This window comes from Oncorhynchus mykiss, chromosome 13, assembly GCF_057628025.1.
Source record: "Oncorhynchus mykiss isolate SJ-2025 chromosome 13, ASM5762802v1, whole genome shotgun sequence".
Lineage (NCBI taxonomy): Eukaryota > Metazoa > Chordata > Actinopteri > Salmoniformes > Salmonidae > Oncorhynchus > Oncorhynchus mykiss.
In genome coordinates this window covers 74,419,196-74,442,572 of record NC_143034.1, presented here as the reverse complement: position 1 = coordinate 74,442,572, position 23,377 = coordinate 74,419,196, and the positions used below count along the sequence as shown (strand labels likewise).

Here is a 23,377-nt window from a genome sequence, read left to right as displayed (position 1 = left end):
AAACAGATTAATACAGGTGTATATATCTATTGTTTAAATGTTTTATGTAACCTTTATTTAACTAGGCATGTCAGATAAAGAACAAATTCTTATTTACAATGTCAGGACTCCCAATCTGCCCTATTGGACACCCAATCCGCCCTATGGGACTCCCAATCCGCCCTATTGGACACCCAATCCGCCCTATGGGACTCCCAATCCACCCTATGGGACTCCCAATCCGCCCTATGGGACTCCCAATCCGCCCTATTGGACACCCAATCCGCCCTATGGGACTCCCAATCCGCCCTATTGGACTCCCAATCCGCCCTATGGGACTCCCAATCCACCCTATGGGACTCCCAATCCGCCCTATGGGACTCCCAATCCGCCCTATTGGACACCCAATCCGCCCTATGGGACTCCCAATCCGCCCTATTGGACTCCCAATCCGCCCTATGGGACTCCCAATCCGCCCTATTGGACTCACAATCCGGCCTATGGGACTCCCAATCCGGCCTATGGGACTCCCAATCTGCCCTATGGGACTCCCAATCCGCCCTATGGGACTCCCAATCCGCCCTATGGGACTCCCAATCCGCCCTATGGGACTCCCAATCCGCCCTATTGGACTCACAATCCGGCCTATGGGACTCCCAACTCACGGTCAGATGTGAAACAGCCTGGATATGGTTCCTTACATGTTTCCAAAGATGAAAGGAGAATTTCTGTCTCAGTTCAAGTGTATTTATTACTCACAAGTTAATGGTCCATAGTTTGTCACACAGATTCCAGGTTGGTGAAAGAAAGCATTGTGATCCAGATGAGGTTAAACAGGTTCCATGTGATATGAATGGCAAAAAGGTCAAATCCCAGCATACAAAATGATAAGTAGCAACAGGATAATTAAATCCCAAAAGAAACGGTAGCACCCTGTATCTCTACTAGGTGTCTTCCATCAGGTCAATCACCTGTCCTAATGAGTTACTGACGCCATCTTTACCCATAACCCTCCATTCTCTAGACTTACAGGTGAACCATAGGAGTCTTCCATCAGGTCAAACACCTGTCCTAATGAGTTACTGACGCCATCTTTACCCATAACCCTCCATTCTCTAGACTTACAGGTGAACCATAGGAGTCTTCCTTCAGGTCAATCAGGGCCTTCAGAACATTCAATTAGATTTTAAAATAGAAAGGTTGAACTGACCTGAAACAAGATACTTTTATCCTCATTGAAATGGGCATTGTGTTTTTCCCCTTTTGTGTAAAATGTTAAATCCCTACTGTAACTATGGCAACTAGGACCAGACATACTGAATTACTGTGTTGTTGTGTCTCTACAGCTGAACAACATGATGGAGGACCAGACATACTGAATGACTGTGTTGTTGTCTCTACAGCTGAACAACATGATGGAGGACCAGACATACTGAATTACTGTGTTGTTGTGTCTCTACAGCTGAACAACATGATGGAGGACCAGACATACTGAATTACTGTGTTGTGTCTCTACAGCTGAACAACATGATGGAGGACCAGACATACTGAATTACTGTGTTGTGTCTCTACAGCTGAACAACTCTTTCCATGATGGTCTTGTCATTGAACCATCCCAGAAGACCAAGGTGAGAATACAGCACTTAGAACATCATGTTGCCCAATACAATAGCCATGATAATAGCCTGGAAACCCTACAATATAACCCCACTAAATAGAATTATAAGAAACGTGGTATTGTCCATCCAGGTGTTATGTGGAGTGGCTGAGTGACTTGTTCTCTCTGCCCCTCAACAATGAGTCATAGCTGTTCTCCAACTGTAGTGGTGGAGCGCTACACAGTCTGTATCCTGAATCCTGAACAGATCAGACAAGACAATAAGAGGTAGCTGAGTAGGTCAAAGGTTAATCTCGGTTAACGCGGAACTAAAATCTTCAGTAATTTGGTAAGTTATGTTTCCGTGTTGTAATTTGTCCACGAGAGATTAGCCAAAGGTAGGATACACAACACACACCCAGAGTCCAAAGATCAACTGTACCTAGAACATAGATACAGACATCAGGAAGTTGCTCTCTAAGCAGAACGGGAAATATCTCAATGATTTAACATGTTCTGGTGGTGAATTCAGGCTAAGAGGTGAGATTATTGTGAAGTGTGTAGAGACATTAAATGTGTGGTGTAATTATAGTATAGTGAATGGAAGTCAAACACTCAAACTGTTTTGGTTTAGATGCATTTCTGTAGCAATCCGGGTTGGGCTCAATTCAGAATTTAGGAATTGACTCCCATTCAACTAATGAGAAAAGTTCCCTCTAATTGTATTCAGCATTGAGCAAATTTTAGGTCTGCTGAGCGCACACTTGAATGTTGTGAAAATTCGGTGCAACTTCCGGGACATGTTTATTGTGAACACTGAGGCTGTACCAGCTCTAAGTTACAGTTTTAACAGTGACCATGTACTGTAGCTTTAAGTTAGTTTTGACAGTGGCCAAGTGGATTTAAGTTACAATTTTAACAGTGGCCAAGTGGATTTAAGTTACAATTTTAACAGTGGCCAAGTGGATTTAAGTTACAGTTTTAACCGTGGACAAGTAGCTTTAAGTTACAATTTTAACAGTGGCCAAGTAGGTTTAAGTTACAGTTTTAACAGTGGCCAAGTAGCTTTAAGTTACAGTTTTAACAGTGGCCAAGTAGCTTTAAGTTACAGTTTTAACCGTGGCCAAGTAGGTTTAAGTTACAGTTTTAACAGTGGCCAAGTAGGCTACTGTGGCTATTTGATCATAATGTAAGCCTACCATCAAAAACGACGGGAAAAATGCATAATCAATAATAATAACATAATCATGCTGAAAGTTTGTTGTTAACTTGTTTACAGAGAAAGCATTGTATTTGGTAAAACAACAGTTTACTTAGAGTTGGCAGCAGGCTGACAGGTCTGCTGTTAAAACCAGTAATGGCCGATTTAACAGTCTTGGGTAGCGTTATGACTGTGGCTCCCCTCAAGGCCTGAGGAAAACCACTTTCCTCTAGGCTCAGGTTAAAGATCTGACAGATAGTAGTGGTCATAGAGTCAGCTACCATCCTCAGTAGCTTTCCATCTAAGTTGTCAATGCCAGGAGGTTTGTCATTATTGATCGATGACCAAAAAAATCCACTTCTCCCACACAAACTTTACAAAATTCGTTTTTTTTATGCATGAGTACAAAGGCTCAGAGTATGGGCCTGAGTTGTGCCTGTCAATCCTATAGAATCCTACTCTGATGCACTCTGCCTACAAAATCTGCCTACAAAAATGTTCAAATACTCTTTTAACCTTAGCGCTTAGAATAGCCAATTCTATTTCCACCAACCATTTCATTTGTATGGCTTCAGGATCAACTTGAGGATTAAACTAATGCAGTCTGGGAAATATTGTACTTTCCCCATATTGAATCAAATGTAAGTGACTTAGGACATTTTATAACTTAAAATATTCACATACAGCTTTCCTTGATCATTCATTTTCACATGTTGAAAAAACGACGATTTTCACATGTTGCTACCAACCTTATTATAACACCAAAATGAAATATTTGTTAACAAAAACATTCGTTCTCACATATTAGTGTTATTTAATACTGTAAATTATAGGAATGAGTGGTTTTGGGTTGATTTTTCTTTTAGTAAGGAAATGCATCCCAATGCCTATGCGCCATGACCGGGGCCCATAGGGCAGCGTACAGTTGTCCCAGTGCCATTCAGGGTAGGGGAGGGTTTGGCCGGGGCCCATAGGGCAGCGTACAGTTGTCCCAGGGCCATTCAGGGTAGGGGAGGGTTTGGCCGGGGCCCATAGGGCAGCGTACAGTTGTCCCAGTGCCATTCAGGGTAGGGGAGGGTTTGGCCGGGGCCCATAGGGCAGCGTACAGTTGTCCCAGGGCCATTCAGGGTAGGGGAGGGTTTGGCCGGGGCCCATAGGGCAGCGTACAGTTGTCCCAGGGCCATTCAGGGTAGGGGAGGGTTTGGCCGGGGCCCATAGGGCAGCATACAGTTGTCCCAGGGCCATTCAGGGTAGGGGAGGGTTTGGCCGGGGCCCATAGGGAAGCGTACAGTTGTCCCAGTGCCATTCAGGGTAGGGGAGGTTTTGGCCGGGGGCCATAGGGCAGCGTACAGTTGTCCCAGTGCCATTCAGGGTAGGGGAGGGTTTGGCCGGCGCCCATAGGGCAGCGTACAGTTGTCCCAGGGTCATTCAGGGTAGGGGAGGGTTTGGCCGGGGCCCATAGGGCAGCGTACAGTTGTCCCAGTGCCATTCAGGGTAGGGGAGGGTTTGGCCGGGGCCCATAGGGCAGCGTACAGTTGTCCCAGGGTCATTCAGGGTAGGGGAGGGTTTGGCCGGGGCCCATAGGGCAGAGTACAGTTGTCCCAGTGCCATTCAGGGTAGGGTAGGGTTTGGCCAGGGCCCATAGCGCAGCGTACAGTTGTCCCAGTGCCATTCAGGGTAGGGGAGGGTTTGGCCGGGGCCCATAGGGCAGCGTACAGTTGTCCCAGTGCCATTCAGGGTAGGGGAGGGTTTGGCCGGGGCCCATAGGACAGCGTACAGTTGTCCCAGTGCCATTCAGGGTAGGGGAGGGTTTGGCCGGGGGCCATAGGGCAGAGTACAGTTGTCCCAGTGCCATTCAGGGTAGGGGAGGGTTTGGCCGGGGCCCATAGGGCAGCGTACAGTTGTCCCAGTGCCATTCAGGGTAGGGGAGGGTTTGGCCGGGGGCCATAGGGCAGCGTACAGTTGTCCCAGTGCCATTCAGGGTAGGGGAGGGTTTGGCCAGGGCCCATAGGGCAGCGTACAGTTGTCCCAGGGTCATTCAGGGTAGGGGAGGATTTGGCCGGGGCCCATAGGGCAGCGTACAGTTGTCCCAGTGCCATTCAGGGTAGGGGAGGGTTTGGCCGGGGCCCATAGGGCAGCGTACAGTTGTCCCAGTGCCATTCAGGGTAGGGGAGGGTTTGGCCGGGGCCCATAGGGCAGCGTACAGTTGTCCCAGTGCCATTAAGGGTAGGGGAGGGTTTGGCCGGGGCCCATAGGGCAGAGTACAGTTGTCCCGGTGCCATTCAGGGTAGGGGAGGGTTTGGCCGGGGCCCATAGGGCAGAGTACAGTTGTCCCAGTGCCATTAAGGGTAGGGGAGGATTTGGCCGGGGCCCATAGGGCAGCGTACAGTTGTCCCAGTGCCATTCAGGGTAGGGGAGGGTTTGGCCGGGGCCCATAGGGCAGCGTACAGTTGTCCCAGGGTCATTAAGGGTAGGGGAGGGTTTGGCCGGGGCCCATAGGGCAGAGTACAGTTGTCCCGGTGCCATTCAGGGTAGGGTAGGGTTTGGCCGGGGCCCATAGCGCAGCGTACAGTTGTCCCAGTGCCATTCAGGGTAGGGGAGGGTTTGGCCGGGGCCCATTGGGCAGAGTACAGTTGTCCCAGTGCCATTCAGGGTAGGGAGGGTTTGGCCGGGGGCCATAGGGCAGCGTACAGTTGTCCCAGTGCCATTCAGGGTAGGGGAGGGTTTGGCCGGGGGCCATAGGGCAGCATACAGTTGTCCCAGGGTCATTCAGGGTAGGGGAGGGTTTGGCCGGGGCCCATAGGGCAGAGTACAGTTGTCCCAGTGCCATTCAGGGTAGGGGAGGGTTTGGCCGGGGCCCATAGGGCAGCGTACAGTTGTCCCAGTGCCATTCAGGGTAGGGGAGGGTTTGGCCGGGGCCCATAGGGCAGCGTACAGTTGTCCCAGTGCCATTCTGGGTAGGGGAGGGTTTGGCCGGGGGCTTTTCTTGTCTCATCTTTGGCTCACCATGCTCTAGCGACTCGTTGTGGCAGGCCAGGTGCATGCAAGCTGACTTCAGTCGAACGTTGTTTGCTCTGACACATTAGTGTGGTTGACTTTTGGTTTAAGGGAACAGTGTTAAGAAGTAGGCGGCCAGGCGGGTCTCAACGTTTAACCTTCGGCCTCTACGATCCCATTGAGGAGTCGTAACTATCAATGGGAGAAAATGGGGTTAAAATATAACTCACAGGTAGTTTGAAAGAAGAGCGAACACGCGATGGTGGTAGGCTATAGCAGGGTTTCCCAACCTCGGTCCTGGGGCCCCCCTGGGGGCAGTTTTCTTTATTTTTACCCAGGTTGGACAACCATCGCTGTAGCTCGGCCACCTTCCACCACAGAAGCAGAAGGCCAACAGGCAAATGTGGTGAATTAAGAGGATATCTCTATCTTAAACTGACAGATTTTGATGGGGATTTTTTTTACTTATATTGACGTCAATAGACTCTTAAGGATTAATGGCAATCCCTGCATAATGTAAAAACTAGTCTCATGCAATGTAGGCCTGCATTGAACACCACATATAGGCTAAAACTATTTCTATGTAAAAATGTTATGGGATTTGTTGCATTGGTGTGGTTGGTAGGCCCTTCTAAGAGGCCTACATTATGCTCAAATAGCCACAATAGCCTATTGGCCACTGTCTACAACTGTAAGGGTACAGCATCCGTGTTCACTGTAAATGTGCACCGGAAGTTGCACAGAATTTTCTTGTTCAAGTTTCCGCTCCGAAGACCAGGAATTTGCTTAGTGTCCCAAAACATTAGAGGGAACATTGGTGGATGGTCTACTCTGCCAGAGGATCAGTATTAACATCTATACGTATCTCTCTCCTTTATCTCTGTAGTGGATGGTCTACTCTGTTAGAGGATCAGTATTAACATCTACACGTATCTCTCTCCTTTATCTCTGTAGTGGATGGTCTACTCTGTTAGAGGATCAGTATTAATATCTACAATATTTGAGAAATAGCCGTGAAGGATCACAATGTCTTTATGTTTTAATAATGTTCTTTCAGCTCTCTGCCAGAGGATCAGTCCAGGTGTCCAGTGTGTCAGCAGGTGCAGAGGGATCCTGTCTCTATCACCTGTGGACACACGTTCTGCAGACAGTGCATCACCAGATACTGGGAGAGACCTGCTCCTTCAGGAAACTATGACTGTCCTCAGAGTAGAAAGAAATCCAGAACACTTCCTGTACTACGGCACCTGAGTGAACCCAATGATGCAAGAGGCTCTAAAAATAGTAAGACAACTTGCACAGGCCAAGACCTCAATATAATTTACAGTAGTTAATTACAATAGTATGAGATAATATAAATTACTGTAGTTATGGAAGGCCCACTTCTTATCCTGTCAACGAATGTTTCTGATACACATAATTTTTTACTTTTCCTTTGAAGTGGACGACAGCCTACAGAGAGCTATAGTAAACCACAAAGACAGTCTGAAAAGGAGGTATGAATGTGTGATAGGCATTGAAAAAGCAGGGATTCAAAGTCCCCTCAACAGGATTTACACAGAGCTTTACATTACAGAGGGAAAGCGTGAAGGGTTTAACAATGAACATGAGGTGTGGCAGCTAGAGACAGCATCCAGGACACCAACCTCACGTGACACAGCAATCCACTGCAATGACATCTTTAAACCCTTACCTGGCCAAGAGAGAAGCATCAGAACCGTGCTGACGAAGGGCATCGCTGGCATCGGAAAAACTGTCTCTGTGCAGAAGTTCATCCTAGACTGGGCTGAAGGGAAGGCAAACCAAGATGTGGATATCATGTTTGTTCTTTCTTTCTGGGAGCTGAACTTGATTAAAGATCAGCAGTACACTCTTCTTGGACTTCTAAATTATTTCCACACAGAACTAGACATAGGCAATGCAAAGAAACTCACTGCCTGTAAAGTTATGTTAATCTTGGATGGTTTGGATCAAAGCAGATTTCCATTGGATTTCCAGCACAACAAAAATGTGTCTGATGTCACACAGACATCGTCTGTTGATGTTCTGTTGACAAACCTCATCAAGGGGAATCTGCTTCCCTCTGCTCTCCTTTGGATAACCTCCCGACCAGCAGCAACCAATCAGATCCCCCCTGAGTATGTTGACCAGGTGACAGAGGTACGAGGGTTCAATGACCCACGGAAGGACGAGTACTTCAGGAAGAGATTCAGTGATGAGGACCTGGCCAGCAGAATCATCTCACACATAAAGACGTCAAGGAGCCTCCACATCATGTGCCACATGCCAGTGTTCTGTTGGATTTCTGCAATAGTCCTTGAACACATGTTGAGTACAGACAAGAGGAAAGAGATGCCCACGACTCTGACTGAGATGTCCATACACTTCCTGCTCATTCAGACCAGACTGAAGAACCAGAAGTATCATGGAAGAGATGAGATGGATCAAGAGGAGCTCGTGGAGTCAGATAAGGAGATTATTCTGAAGCTGGGGAAGCTGGCGTTTGAACATCTGGAGAAGGGTAATCTCATGTTCTATGAAGAAGACCTGAAAGAGTGTGGCATTGATGTCAAAGAAGCCTCGGTGTACTCAGGATTGTGTACACAAATCTTTAAAGAAGAGTCTGTGTTCTTTCAGAGAGTGGTGTACTGCTTTGATCATCTGAGCATTCAGGAGTTTCTCTCAGCTGTCTACATATACCATTGTTACACAAACAAGAAAATGGATGAACTGAAGCCCTTCCTCAAGAGAAAGTCTAGAGCTGCGTCTGAAGAGCTAACCTTGCATGAGCTGCTGAAGAGTGCTGTGGATAAAGCCTTGGAGAGTAAGAATGGACACCTGGACCTTTTTGTCTGCTTCCTTCATGGCATGTCACTGGAGTCCAATCAGAAACTCCTGCGAGGTCTGGTGACACAGACAGAAAGCAGTCCAGAGAGCATCCAGAGAACGATCCGATCCCTTAAGGTGATGCAGAAGAACATGTCCCCTGAGAGGTGGATCAATCTTTTCCACTGTCTGATAGAGATGAAAGACCAGTCAGTCCAGGAGGAAATCCAAGCATACTGGAGGTCAGAGAACACATCCAAAATCCTCACACTTGCTCACTGTTCAGCGCTGGCCTACATGCTGCAGATATCAGAGGTGGTTCTGGATGTGTTTGACCTGAAGGTATACAAGACGTCAGAGGAGGGTCGTAGGAGACTGGTCCCAGCTGTGAGGTGCTGCAGGAAAGCTCTGTAAGTATTCATGTCAATATCGCATACCAGAATAAATTGTAGTTACAGCAGCATTTTCATTGGCTGACTGGATTTGTAAGTACTATTGTGACATTTTCTCAGTTTAAACTTTACCACATGTAGGAACAACATTATTTTAATTAGCTGACTAAACGTTCTATCAGCTGAAAACTCTTCAACAACTTTTAACACCAACTGATCAGAAACAGTATAATTGAGTCATGTATACAAGGCCTACATATTAGTTGTGCAGGGCTAACAGGGTTAGCAGGGAAAGCTAAGCGTAACATTATAATAACTTATCTGTCATGGTATTTACCCTGTGTTGACAGACTCACTGACTGTCACTTCTCAGACACGTTATGTGAAGTGTTGGCTTCAGTTCTCAGCTCAAACTCATCGCATCTGGTAGAGCTGGATCTGAATGAATGTTATGGCCTGACGGATTCAGGAGTGAAACTGCTCTCTGCTGGACTGGGAAATCCACAATGTAAACTGGAGACTCTGAGGTCAGTGTTCCTTTACTTGATCAGTAAGTGATACCTGTTCAGTAAAATCCATGTGTTTCTAATATAATAATGGACCTTAATTTAGGGACCTCTATTTTGATAGCAATTGCTGTGGCTCTGAGTTTAATCAGCAGAGGTTGCTGGGATACCTGCAGTTTATGGTTTGGTGCCATTGCAGGTGCCAGATCTCTGCTCATAGTATTTCATCCTTTTTTAATAATTTTTTTTACATCTACCCTGAAGTTGTGTAGCTCTAATTAATTGTGTCCATGGATAAATGTTTTACCCCGGCCTTGACTGCTCCTGTTATCAGCTTTAAATCCAAATCAGTGAAGGGACGTTGGAGACTGGGCCTAGTTGTGGAGTGCTGCAGAAAGGCTCTGTAATTACTCATGTGTCGGTGCTTTCAAGACAACTGGGAACTCAAAAAAACAAGGTCAAATCATGACGTTGGTGATCTTCAGGTCGGAAAGTCAGAGCTCTAGAAAGATGCCGGAGTTTCCGACATGGAATTCTGAGTTGAAAGACCGTTCAAATAGATTTTTCCCCGTCGGAGCAAGTTTTTTTTGTCCCCGGAGTTACCAGTTGTCTTGAACGCACCGAAGTCGGAATTCTGAGATTCCCGTGTTCAGAGTTCCCTGCTGGAAGGAACTTGTTTGAAGTGTTGCAATCAAGTGAAAGTGACAAAGATTTGTGGTGACTGTTAGGACAAGGGAAAACATCTAAATGAGATCCAACTGTTGCTTAAATACGCTCACAATTCTGTAAGCACGAGCGAGGCCACAAATAATGTGTCCAATAACTGACAATAATATACTCTTTTTGACCGCTGTCATATTGACACATATTCATTATGCCACTATTGGTTTTGTGTTGATTTTCACGATTCATAAGCACGCTTGGCGTCTATACTCCAAGCCACAAGCTGTCACCAAGCTAAGAACCCTGGGACCGCACACCTCCCTCTGCAACTGGATCCTGGACTTCCTGACTGGTCAACCCAGGTAGTGATGGTAGGTCACATCACCTCAACCACGCTGACCCTCAACACGGGGCCCCACAGGGCTTAGCCCCGCTCCTGTACTCCCTGGACTCAAAGATGGCCGCCTTGTTCCTGGCTCCTAAGCAACTTTGTTGTTGTGTATTATTAGCCCAGAACGTTATTTTGCATTATCACATACAGACAGAAATAACTTTTGGATTTCATAGAGGTGGTTACTCACCAACCAACATTTATACCAGGAATACAACTTTCTTGAAATGTATCCTTTGTTCGTACCCTCCAAGGCTATTGCACTTATCCCAGAGGCTGCTCCAAGACGCCGTGCCTCTTCACCACATCGTCTATGTGGGTGGACCAGTTCAGATTGTCAGTGATATGTACACTGAGTAAGAAGTTTTCGGAGAGACTTTTAGTTCGACTCAGGAGGTGTGCACTACATCCACGGCTTCCGAGTATATTAATCGCTAATGTTCAGTCCCTGGACAATAAAGAAGACGAGCTCAGGGCGAGAATCTCCTTCCAGAGATGCATCAGGGACTGTAACATACTCTGTTTCTAAACACCTTCTTTGCCCGCTTTGAGGTTAACACAGTAACGCCAACACGGGCCGCCCCCAATGACTGTGAGCTCTCGTTCTCTTTGGCCAATGTGAGTAAGACATTTTAAACGTGTTAACCCTCGCAAGGGTGATCCCTAGTCGCGTCCTCAGAGCATGCACAGACCAGCTGGCTCGACTATTTACGGACATATTCAACCTCTCCCTATCCCAGTCTACTGTCCCCACTTGCTTCAAGATGTGCACCGTTGTTCCTGTACCCAAGAAAGTGAAGATAACTGAACTAAATGTCTATCGCCACATAGCACTCACTTCTCTAACCATGAAGTGCTTTGAGAGGCTAGTTAAGGATCATATCACCTCTACCTTACCTGACACTCTAGACCCACTTCAATTTGCTTACCGCCGAAATAGATACACAGACGATGCAATCGCCATTGCGCTGCACACTACCCTTTCCCATCTGGACAAGAAGAATACCTATGTAAGAAACATTGAACACTACTGATTACTTTAGTACGTGACATTGAACACTAATGATTGGTTTAGTACGTGACATTGAACACTACTGATTAGTTTAGTACGTGACATTGAACACTACTGATTAGTTTAGTACGTGACATTGAACACTACTGATTAGTTTAGTACGTGACATTGAACACTACTGATTAGTTTAGTACGTGACATTGAACACTAATGATTAGTTTAGTACGTGACATTGAACACTACTGATTAGTTTAGTACGTGACATTGAACACTACTGATTAGTTTAGTACGTGACATTGAACACTACCGATTAGTTTAGTACGTGACATTGAACACTACCGATTAGTTTAGTACGTGACATTGAACACTACTGATTAGTTTAGTACGTGACATTGAACACTACTGATTAGTTTAGTACGTGACATTGAACACTACTGATTAGTTTAGTACGTGACATTGAACACTACCGATTAGTTTAGTACGTGACATTGAACACTACTGATTAGTTTAGTACGTGACATTGAACACTACTGATTAGTTTAGTACGTGACATTGAACACTAATGATTAGTTTAGTACGTGACATTGAACACTACTGATTAGTTTAGTACGTGACATTGAACACTACCGATTAGTTTAGTACGTGACATTGAACACTACTGATTAGTTTAGTACGTGACATTGAACACTACTGATTAGTTTAGTACGTGACATTGAACACTACTGATTAGTTTAGTACGTGACATTGAACACTACTGATTAGTTTAGTACGTGACATTGAACACTACTGATTAGTTTAGTACGTGACATTGAACACTAATGATTAGTTTAGTACGTGACATTGAACACTAATGATTAGTTTAGGCTGCTGATATTTTCTCCATCCATGTTTTTATTCGTTTTGTTAACATTAGCTAATGAAAAAGTTCAAATATTTACATTTGGTGCACTGGTAAATGTGTAAGAAATGAAAGCTAAACGTACCATTATAATACAGCCTGTCTGTAATGGTGTTTACTCTGTGTTGACAGAGTCACTGACTGTAACCTCACAGACACGTCCTGTGAAGTGTTGGTCTCTGCTCTCAGTTCAAACACCTCACATCTGAGAGAGATGGATCTGAGTAACAATGACCTGAAGGATTCAGGAGTGAAGCTGCTCTCTGCTGGACTGGGGAATCCCCACTGTAAACTGGAGACTCTGAGGTCAGTATTCCTCTAGTTGATCAACAAGTGATAACCTTTAATTAGATCCACATAGAATGGTTTTATATTTAAATGCTTACTCTGTGTTCATAGACTCGCTGGCTGTAAACTCACAGAAGCATCTTGTGAAGTGTTGGCCTCAGTTCTCAGCCGAAACTCCTCACATCTGAGAGAGCTGGATCTGAGTAACAATGACCTGAAGGATTCAGGAGTGAAGCTGCTCTCTGCTGGACTGGGGAATCCCCACTGTAAACTGGAGACTCTGAGGTCAGCGTTCCTGTAGTTGGTCAACAGGTGGTAGATGTTCACCAGATCCACGTGTGTTTAAGGACGAAAATACACAATTCAATGTAAATCTGACCATCTGACCTTTGACTGACAGTGTGTGTGTATATATATATATATATATATATATACATACATACACATACAGATGTAGACTTTACTGTATCTGCAGTATATTTGGAAAGGATTCAGACCCCTTAATTTTTTCCACATTTTGTTACGTTAATCTCCAATGGATTAAATAGTTTTTTCCCCTCATCAATCTACACACAATACCCCATAATGACATCACAATACCCCATAATGACATCACAATACCCCATAATGACAAAGCAAAAACATGTTTTTAGATTTTTTTTTGCAAATGTATAAAAAAAAAAGATCTGAGAATTTCACATTTACATAAGTATTCTGACCCTTTACGCAGTACTTTGTTGAAGCACGGATCCATCCATCCATCCATGATTACAGCCTCGAGTCTTCTTGGGTATGACGCTACAAGCTTGGCACACCTGTATTTGGGGAGTTTCTCCCATTCTTCTCAGGTTGGATGGGGAGCACTGCTGCACAGCTATTTTAAGGTCTCCAGAGATGTTTGATCGGGTTCAAGTCCGGGCTCTGGCTGGGCCACTCAAGGACATTGAGACTTGTCCCAAAGCCACTCCTGCATTGTCTTGGCTGTGTGCTTAGGGTCGCTGTTCTGTTGGAAGATGAACCACCGCCCCAGTCTGAGGTCCTGAGCGCTCTGGAGCAGGTTTTCATCAAGGATCTCTCTGTATTTTCCTCTGTTAATCGTTCCCTCAAACCTGACTGGTCTCCCAGTCCCTGCCGCTGAAAAAGAGCCCCACAGCATGATGCTGCCACCACCATGCTTCACCTTAGAAATGGTGCCAGGTTTCCTCCAAACGTGCTTGGCATTCAGGCCAAAGAGTTCAATCTTGCTTTCATCTTATTTCTCATGGTCTGAGTCCTTTAGGTGCCTTTTGGCAAACTTCAAAGGGCCTGACTACTTTCCTACGAGACTTTTGGTAAAGTTCAAGGAGCCTGACTACTTTCCTAAGAGACTTTTGGTAAACTTCAAGGGGCCTGACTACTTTCCTAAGAGACTTTTGGTAAACTTCAAGGGGCCTGACTACTTTCTTAAGAGACTTCTGGTAAACTTCAAGAGGCCTGACTGCTTTCCTAAGAGACTTTTGGTAAACTTCAAGGGGCCTGACTACTTTCCTAAGAGACTTTTGGTAAACTTCAAGGGGCCTGACTACTTTCCTAAGAGACTTCTGGTAAACTTCAAGGGGCCTGACTACTTTCCTAAGAGACTTTTGGTAAACTTCAAGGGGCCTGACTGCTTTCCTAAGAGACTTTTATTGTTTTTAGCTGCATCTTTTTATGTTCAAAGAATAGCAGTGTGATTTTGAAATCATGTTTAACTCTCTGCAGCTTGTCGCTCTGTGGAGTTGAAGAGGAAGGCTGTGCATCTCTGGTCTCAGCTCTGAGGTCAAACCCCTCACACCTGAAAGAGCTGGACCTGAATAACAATCGCTCAGGAGACTCAGGAGTCAGACTGCTCTCTGCTGGACTGGAGGATCCACACTGCAGACTGGAGAAACTCAAGTATGTAGAGGGTTTGCGTCAATATGTGTTGATGATTGACATACTGTAATAGAGCTTCAGACCACCTGAGTGGAGGGACAGGTACTGGTAGATCAGAGTAGACCACCTGAGTGGAGGGACAGGTACTGGTAGATCAGAGTAGCATGGCTATGTGGATAAACAAGCCCTGTGGTATAATGATAGGCTATGTGGATAAACAAGCCCTGTGGTATAATGATAGGCTATGTGGATAAACAAGCCCTGTGGTATAATGATAGGCTATGTGGATAAACAAGCTCTGTGGTATAATGATAGGCTATGTGGATAAACAAGCTCTATGGTATAATGATAGGCTCTGTGGATAAACAAGCTCTGTGGTATAATTATAGGCTCTGTGGTATAATGATAAGCTCTGTGGTATAATGATAGGCTCTGTGGTATAATGATAAGCTCTGTGGTATAATGATAAGCTCTGTGGTATAATGATAGGCTCTGTGGTATAATGATAGGCTATGAGCATCATTACGCACTAGAAGGTGACACCTTGCACAAAAGTGATACTCCACAAACATGTGAATTCACTGCTGACAGGGAACATTAGCCCAGTACACACCATAGTGATACAGTCATATAGGACCCAGCCCACTTTAAGATCCACAGTCTGCAAAAGCTTTGCTCTAGTTCAGGCTAATTATTTAAGTCGGATACAAAAAGAACATGCTACAGCAAGCAGCCTGCTCTATTCCCAAGGTGTAGGGGAGAGGATGAGCACCCCTTGAAACCCAACTATTTGATCTGGTCCCCCAAATTCCCCCTCACTTCCTGCCTTCATCCCCGGCAGCGCTACCCAGCACAGACTTGTAGGTTACGAAACCCAACGCTCATTAAAGCACCAGCTCCCCTCAATCACCTGCCAGAACTCTCTGCCTTATAACAGTTTCTCAGAGACCCAGGAGGAGGTGGCAAGGAGGCAGAGGCATAGAGCCATTACTTCATGATTTGAGGAAATCATTCCTTGCCAGCTATAATCACAGCTTCACCACAATACTGTAAGACATTTTTCTGAGTTTAGGTTGGTTATGATGATTGATAGTTAGCAGGTTAGTTATAATGATTAATAGTTATCAGGTTAGGTATGATAATTGTCATGCACTGTGAGCTGTCTACTTTACTTACCACCACATGAACAGTGTGATATGCTGACCGTCTGTGTGTAAGGCAGATAGATTTACTGCCTGTTCTCCTGCTCCCCACAGTGTGGAACCTGGTGGAGTGCACACAATCAAACCTTGGCCTAGAAAATGTGAGTGTTGACTGCTGTGAAGAATTAGCTTGTTATTGCTCAGTCTTATTTCAAGTAAGGGGTTAGAAAATAATGAAATAATTTTTCACAGCTTGATTGATAAGTAATGTATGCATGTGTGGTTACCCTAATAGGACTTCACTCTGTGGTTTTTTGTTGCTGTGTGTCTCTGTTTTATATGACCATACAGTATAACGTGTCATCACTCAGCAAGTCTTAAATAATCTTTGTTTGGTCCTTTAATACCTAGAACCATTAACATTCTGATGTGGTCCTTTATTACCTAGAACCATTAACATTCTGATGTGGTCCTTTATTACCTAGAACCATTAACATTCTGATGTGGTCCTTTATTACCTAGAACCATTAACATTCTGATGTGGTCCTTTAATACCTAGAACCATTAACATTCTGATGTGGTCCTTAAATACCTAGAACCATTAACATTCTGATGTGATATGAAGATGATTTGTAATATCCCTGGTCTTCCCCATCAGATGCCTGTGATCTCACACTGGACCCAAACACAGTAAACATAAAGCTCTCTCTGTCCGAGGACAACAGAAAGGTGACACGTAGCGAAGAGGCTCAGCCGTATCCTGATCACCCAGAGAGATTTGTGGACTGTGAACAGGTGCTGTGTAGAGAGGGTCTGACTGGGCTCTGTTACTGGGAGGCAGAGAGGAGTGGGATAGGGGCTGATGTAGGAGTGACATATAAAGGAATCAGCAGGAGAGAAGGGGGGGATGAGGACTGTGTGATTGGACAGAATGACAAGTCCTGGAGTCTGAGCTGCTTTAACAACCGTTACACTGCCTGGCACAATGATAATTACACTGACATAGACGTCCCCTCCTCCAGCTCCCACAGACTAGGGGTGTATCTGGACTGGCCAGCCGGCACTCTGTCCTTCTACAGAGTCTCCTCTGACACACTGACACACCTGTACACATTCCACACCACATTCACTGAGCCCCTCTATCCAGGGTTTCAGCTTTGGGATGACTCCTCTTCAATGTCCCTGTGTCAGGTGGTCCCTGTGCCAAACACTTGATGTTTGACTCTAATCATGGTTATGTTCAGTAAGACACACTGGACCAAATATTGATATTAACTCTCTAGTCATGAGTTAACAGATGATTATTATATCTAAATATTCATGATTATACCCCACTGAAATTGATAGACAATGTAAAATAACAATGAATAGAATGTATCACCACTGTTGTTAAAACGTCTCATTTAGACATCATTGATCGTGCTGTTATTGCTTTTTCATGTTTGTAAATATTCCTGTCTGTAAAATTGCTGACAAAACGATCTTGCTTCTGTATAAACACAATTCCACTGAATGAAATGTACAGGTCACAGATTTGACTAATAAAGGTTAATCAACCAGATGAAAGAAGTGCAGTTCTCAATGTTTTATTTTTTATAAGAGTATGACATTTAAATCAGTGGAGGCTCCTCAGAGGAGGAAGGGGAGGACCATCCTCCTCTGTGAAAATATTTAAAGTTATCCTTTTTAAATAAAAATTATATAAAATATATTAACTTCACCCCCCAAAAAATATTAAAACACCCTGTTTTGCAATGAAGGTCTACAGTAGCCTCAACGGGTAGCACCATGGTATAGCCGGAAGACCTTCCGTCCTCTGGGTATATTGACTTCAATACAAAACCTGGGAGGCTCATGGTTCTCACCCCCTTCCGTAGACTTACACAGTAATTATGACAACTTCCAGAGGACGTCCTACAACCTATCAGAGCTCTTGTAGCATGAACATGTTGTCCACCCAATCAAAGGATCAGAGAATTGATCTAGTACTGAAAGCATAAGCTACAGCCAGCTAGCACTGCAGTGCATAACATGTGGTGAGTAGTTGACTCAAAGAGAAAGATAATAGTTGAACAGTTTTGAACAAATTTAATTTCTTCCCAAATGTTTTTGTATTTATTTAACCAGGCAAGTCAGTTAAGGACAAATTCTTGTTTATAATATTATTATTATATTATTATACTTATTATTTTCAATGATGGCCTAGGAACAGTGGGTTAACTGCCTGTTCAGGGGCAGAACGACAGATTTGTACCTTGTCAGCTCGGGGGTTTGAACTTGCAACCTTCCGGTTACTAGTCCACCGCTCTAACCACTAGGCTTCTCCTAGGAGAAGGAGAAGCTAGAGATTCACTTTCAGTTTCACTTGCTTAGCTAGAAAATGCAGCTAGATACAGTTGTTTAGCCTATTCAAACACCCTGCTAAAACAGAGGGATGATATGTTAGCTAGCTGGCTATGACTATCCAACTTGCTTAGCTAGAAAATGCAGCTAGATACAGTTGTTTAGCCTATTCAAACACCCTGCTAAAACAGAGGGATGATATGTTAGCTAGCTGGCTATGACTATCCAACTTGCTTAGCTAGAAAATGCAGCTAGATACAGTTGTTTCGCCTACTCAAACACCCTTCTAAAACAGAGGGATGATATGTTAGCTAGCTGGCTATGACTATCCAACTTGCTTAGCTAGAAAATGCAGCTAGATACAGTTGTTTCGCCTACTCAAACACCCTGCTAAAACAGAGGGAAGATATGTTAGCTAGCTGGCTATGACTATCCAACTTGCTTAGCTAGAAAATGCAGCTAGATACAGTTGTTTAGCCTACTCAAACACCCTGCTAAAACAGAGGGAAGATATGTTAGCTAGCTGTCTATGACTATCCAACACAACACTGGAACTCTTCCAAGGTAAGCTTTGGTTTGACACATTTTTTGAAATCGGGGCCTCTGCCGTAACCGCTTACTGACTGTCAAATGTAACATTACTTCATGATTGTAGCAGCTTTACTAACTCGTTAGTTCTATTAGCTATGTTGACTGGTGTTACTGTAGCTAATACGGTGACAACGATGTAGGCTGTGTGTAGTGGTTATGATGTGGTTTGGCTTGGAAAGGTTTTTTTTTGCCTGGTCACATACAGCTGATGTGTTGTACATTGAAGGCCACAAGCAAAGTGAAAAGGTGAGAGGAGGGGAGCACATAGATGCGAGAAGGAATACAACATGGCTGCTGTGAAAGTGAACTGTGTTTACGCGTGATCAGGGGTGTATTCATCCCGCCGATTCTGTTTAAACATTTTTTTTAACAGAAGCAAACGGAACGAAACGGGGAAAAAATGATGAAAAGTAACACAATAGAATAACAATAACGAGGCTGTACACAGGGGGTACTGGTACCAAGTCAATGTGCGGGAGTACAGGTTAGTCCAGGTCATTTGTACAGCACCGTTGTAAGGAAAATTTGAGTATCATGTATTAGCCTAAACCTACAGTTGAAGTCGGAAGTTTACATACACCTTAGCCAAATACCTTTAAACTCAGTTTTTCACAATTCATGACATATAATCCTCGTGAAAATGCCTTGTCTTAGGTCAGTTAGGATCACCACTTTATTTTAAGAGAATGTGAAATGTCTGAATAATAGTAGAGTGATTTATTTCAGCTTTTATTTCTTTCATCAAATTCCCAGTGGGTCAGAAGTTTACATGCTACCAAATACTAATTGAGTGTATTGACTTTAAATTGTTCAACTTGGGTCACACGTTTCGGGTAGCCTTTCACAAGCTTCCCACAATAAGTTGGGTGAATGGTGGCCCATTCCTCTTGACAGAGCTGGTGTAACTGAGTCAGGTTTGTAGGCCTCCTTGCTCGCACACGCTTTTTCAGTTCTGCCCACAAATTTTCTATGGGATTGAGGTCAGGGCTTTGTGATGGCCACTCCAGATACCTTGACTTTGTTGTCCTTAAGCCGTTTTGCCACAACTTTGGAAGTATGCTTGGGATCATTGTCCATTTGGAAGACCCATTTGCGACTAAGCTTTAACTTCCTGACTGATGTCTTGAGATGTTGCTTCAAGATATCCACATAATTTTCTTTCTTCATGATGTCATCTATTTTGTGAAGTGCACCAGTCCCTCCTGCAGCAAAGCACCCCTACATCATGATGCTGCCACCCCCGTGCTTCACGGTTGGGATGGTGTTCTTCAGCTTGCAAGCCTCCCCATTTCCTCCTAACATAACGATGGTCATTATGGCCAAACAGTTCTATATTTGTTTCATCAGACGAGAGGACATTTCTCCAAAAAGTACAATCTTTGTCCCCATGTGTAGTTGCAAACCGTAGTCTGGCTTTTTTATGGCTGTTTTGGAGCAGTGGCTTCTTCCTTGCTGAGCGGCCTTTCAGGTTATGTCGATATACTGTGGATATAGATTATTTTGTACCTGTTTCCTCCTGCATCTTCACAGGGTCCTTTGCTGTTGTTCTGGGATTGATTTGCACTTTTCGCACCAAAGTACATTCATTTCTAGGAGATAGAGCGTGTCTCCTTCCTGAGGGGTATGACTGTTGCGTGGTCCCATGGTATTTATACTTGCGTACTATTGTTTGTACAGATGAACGTGGTACCTTCAGGCATTTGCAAATTGCTCCCAAGGATGATCCAGACTTGTGGAGGTCTACACATTTTTTTCTGAGGTCTTGGCTGATTTTTTAAATTTTTCTTATGATGTTAAGCATAGAGGCACTGAGTTTGAAGGTTGGCCTTGAAATACATCCACAGGTACACCTCCAATTGACTCAAATGATGTCAATTAGCCTATCAGAAGCTTCTAAAGCCATGACATCATTTTCTGGAATTTTCCAAGCTGTTTAAAGGCACTGTCAACTTAGTGTATGTAAACTTCTGACCCACTGGAATTGTGATACAGTGAATTATAAGTGAAATAATCTGTCTGTAAACAATTGTTGAAAAATGACTTGTGTCATGCACAAAGTAGATGTCCTAACTGACTTGCCAAAACTACAGTTTGTTAACAAGAAATGTTAATGTTCACTCCAATGCTTCCTATAGTTGTGTCAAGTTGGCTGGATGTCCTTTGGGTGGGGGACCATTCCTGATACACACAGGAAACTGTTCAGTGTGAAAAACCCAGCAGCGCTGCAGTTCTTCACACACTCAAACCGGTGCACTTGGCACCTACTACACCTCAAACCGGTGCACTTGGCACCTGGCACCTGGCACTAGGTGGACCCCTATAGAACTCTGGACAGGGGAACTCTGTGTGGACACCACTAGGTGGACCCCTATAGAACTCTGGACAGGGGAACTCTGTGTGGACACCACTAGGTGGACCCCTATAGAACTCTGGACAGGGGAACTCTGTGTGGATACACCACTAGGTAGAGGCAGAGTGTCACTGTCACACCATGATTTATTACCACAACTACAAGTTATTGTTGAAATGGAATGGAGAGAAGTCTGTACGGTATTGTATTTCAGAAACAGTAATGTAACAGCCAGAACAGAGGGTGAATACTGAAGTAAGGGACAACTTGTGTTATTATTAGATGGGTGTTTGATGGAGGTATGATGTGTCAATCTGTGTAGTACTGCATGTCTTTACGAGCCTGTTACACACTAGTAAGTTTATGTTTGATCAAGGAAGTGTGTGTGACTCTTTATAGCGCTGTATTTCTGGAAGTTGGAACATGCCCCTAAGATGAATGTCTCTGAGGAGAGAGAGGAGGGGGGCGCTGCCAACCCCCACACCCAGAGAGCAGTACCCAGCTGTCTCTCTATGACTGCTCCAGGGACAATCCTCAATGTTATCAGTGGACCAATGCCCTTTTGCCCTAAAGTAAGGTTACTTCTATACATGATACATTATAAAAAAGGGGAATTTCTCATAGATTTGTGGAGAATGTGAGAATGTAACAGACTACGACCTGGTTGGGAGGTTGGGGGTTCAACGTTCAATGCCTTTTCATATTACTGATCATCATTACTGTATGAAATACTAGGGGTTAAATAATGATACAGGCAGCTTTCTACTACTACTGATCATCATTACTGTATGGAATACTAGGGGTTAAATAATGATACAGGCAGCTTTCTACTACTACTGATCATCATTACTGTATGGAATACTAGGGGTTAAATAATGATGCAGGCAGCTTTCTACTACTACTGATCATCATTACTGTATGGAATACTAGGGGTTAAATAATGATACAGGCAGCTTTCTACTACTACTGATCATCATTACTGTATGGAATACTAGGGGTTAAATAATGATGCAGGCAGCTTTCTACTACTACTGATCATCATTACTGTATGGAATACTAGGGGTTAAATAATGATACAGGCAGCTTTCTACTACTACTGATCATCATTACTGTATGGAATACTAGGGGTTAAATAATGATACAGGCAGCTTTCTACTACTACTGATCATCATTACTGTATGGAATACTAGGGGTTAAATAATGATACAGGCTGCTTTCTACTACTACTGATCAAATCAAATCAAATGTTATTTGTCACATACACATGGTTAGCAGATGTTAATGCGAGTGTAGCGAAATGCTTGTGCTTCTAGTTCCGACAATGCAGTAATAACCAACAAGTAATCTAGCTAACAATTCCAAAACTACTACCTTATAGACACAAGTGTAAGGGGATAAAGAATATGTACATAAAGATATATGAATGAGTGATGGTACAGAGCGGCATAGGCAAGATACAGTAGATGGTATTGAGAGCAGTATATACAGTGCCTTGCGAAAGTATTCGGCCCCCTTGAACTTTGCGACCTTTTGCCACATTTCAGGCTTCAAACATAAAGATATAAAACTGTATTTTTTTGTGAAGAATCACAAGTGGGACACAATCATGAAGTGGAACGACATTTATTGGATATTTCAAACTTTTTTAACAAATCAAAAACTGAAAAATTGGACGTGCAAAATTATTCAGCCCCCTTAAGTTAATACTTTGTAGCGCCACCTTTTGCTGCGATTACAGCTGTAAGTCGCTTGGGGTATGTCTCTATCAGTTTTGCACATCGAGAGACTGACATTTTTTTCCCATTCCTCCTTGCAAAACAGCTCGAGCTCAGTGAGGTTGGATGGAGAGCATTTGTGAACAGCAGTTTTCAGTTCTTTCCACAGATTCTCGATTGGATTCAGGTCTGGACTTTGACTTGGCCATTCTAACACCTGGATATGTTTATTTTTGAACCATTCCATTGTAGATTTTGCTTTATGTTTTGGATCATTGTCTTGTTGGAAGACAATGATCCGTCCCAGTCTCAGGTCTTTTGCAGACTCCATCAGGTTTTCTTCCAGAATGGTCCTGTATTTGGCTCCATCCATCTTCCCATCAATTTTAACCATCTTCCCTGTCCCTGCTGAAGAAAAGCAGGCCCAAACCATGATGCTGCCACCACCATGTTTGACAGTGGGGATGGTGTGTTCAGGGTGATGAGCTGTGTTGCTTTTACGCCAAACATAACGTTTTGCATTGTTGCCAAAAAGTTCAATTTTGGTTTCATCTGACCAGAGCACCTTCTTCCACATGTTTGGTGTGTCTCCC

General features: G+C 44.0%; 1 protein-coding gene across 3 annotated transcripts; it reads left to right on the top strand.

The window, feature by feature from the left end:
- The first annotated feature begins 1,996 nt into the window (after positions 1-1,996).
- On the top strand, positions 1,997-17,354 carry LOC110487488 (NLR family CARD domain-containing protein 3). 3 transcript variants are annotated; one of them, XR_016486113.1, is made up of 9 exons: positions 1,997-2,116; positions 6,832-7,058; positions 7,216-9,010; positions 9,343-10,532; positions 12,595-12,768; positions 12,862-13,035; positions 14,491-14,664; positions 15,900-15,946; positions 16,444-17,354. XR_016486113.1 is itself a non-coding variant. In XM_036942473.2 (9 exons), coding segments are annotated over exons 2-9 (3,099 nt in total). In that variant the 5' UTR covers positions 1,997-2,116; positions 6,832-7,057; the 3' UTR covers positions 17,001-17,354. The 3 variants fall into 3 exon arrangements, 2 of the variants coding, with proteins under 2 accessions (XP_036798368.2, XP_090053733.1); XM_036942473.2 differs by having other exon boundaries at positions 9,343-9,519; XM_090197607.1 differs by lacking the exons at positions 12,595-12,768; positions 12,862-13,035 and having other exon boundaries at positions 9,343-9,519.
- Positions 17,355-23,377: the final 6,023 nt, after the last annotated feature.

Excerpts from the sequence above, each read along its gene's own strand:
- LOC110487488 (XM_036942473.2), top strand. Across the intron at positions 9,520-12,594 it reads TGTAAACTGGAGACTCTGAG|AGTCACTGACTGTAACCTCA; the intron begins GTCAGTGTTCCT and ends CTGTGTTGACAG. Across the intron at positions 13,036-14,490 it reads TGTAAACTGGAGACTCTGAG|CTTGTCGCTCTGTGGAGTTG; the intron begins GTCAGCGTTCCT and ends AACTCTCTGCAG.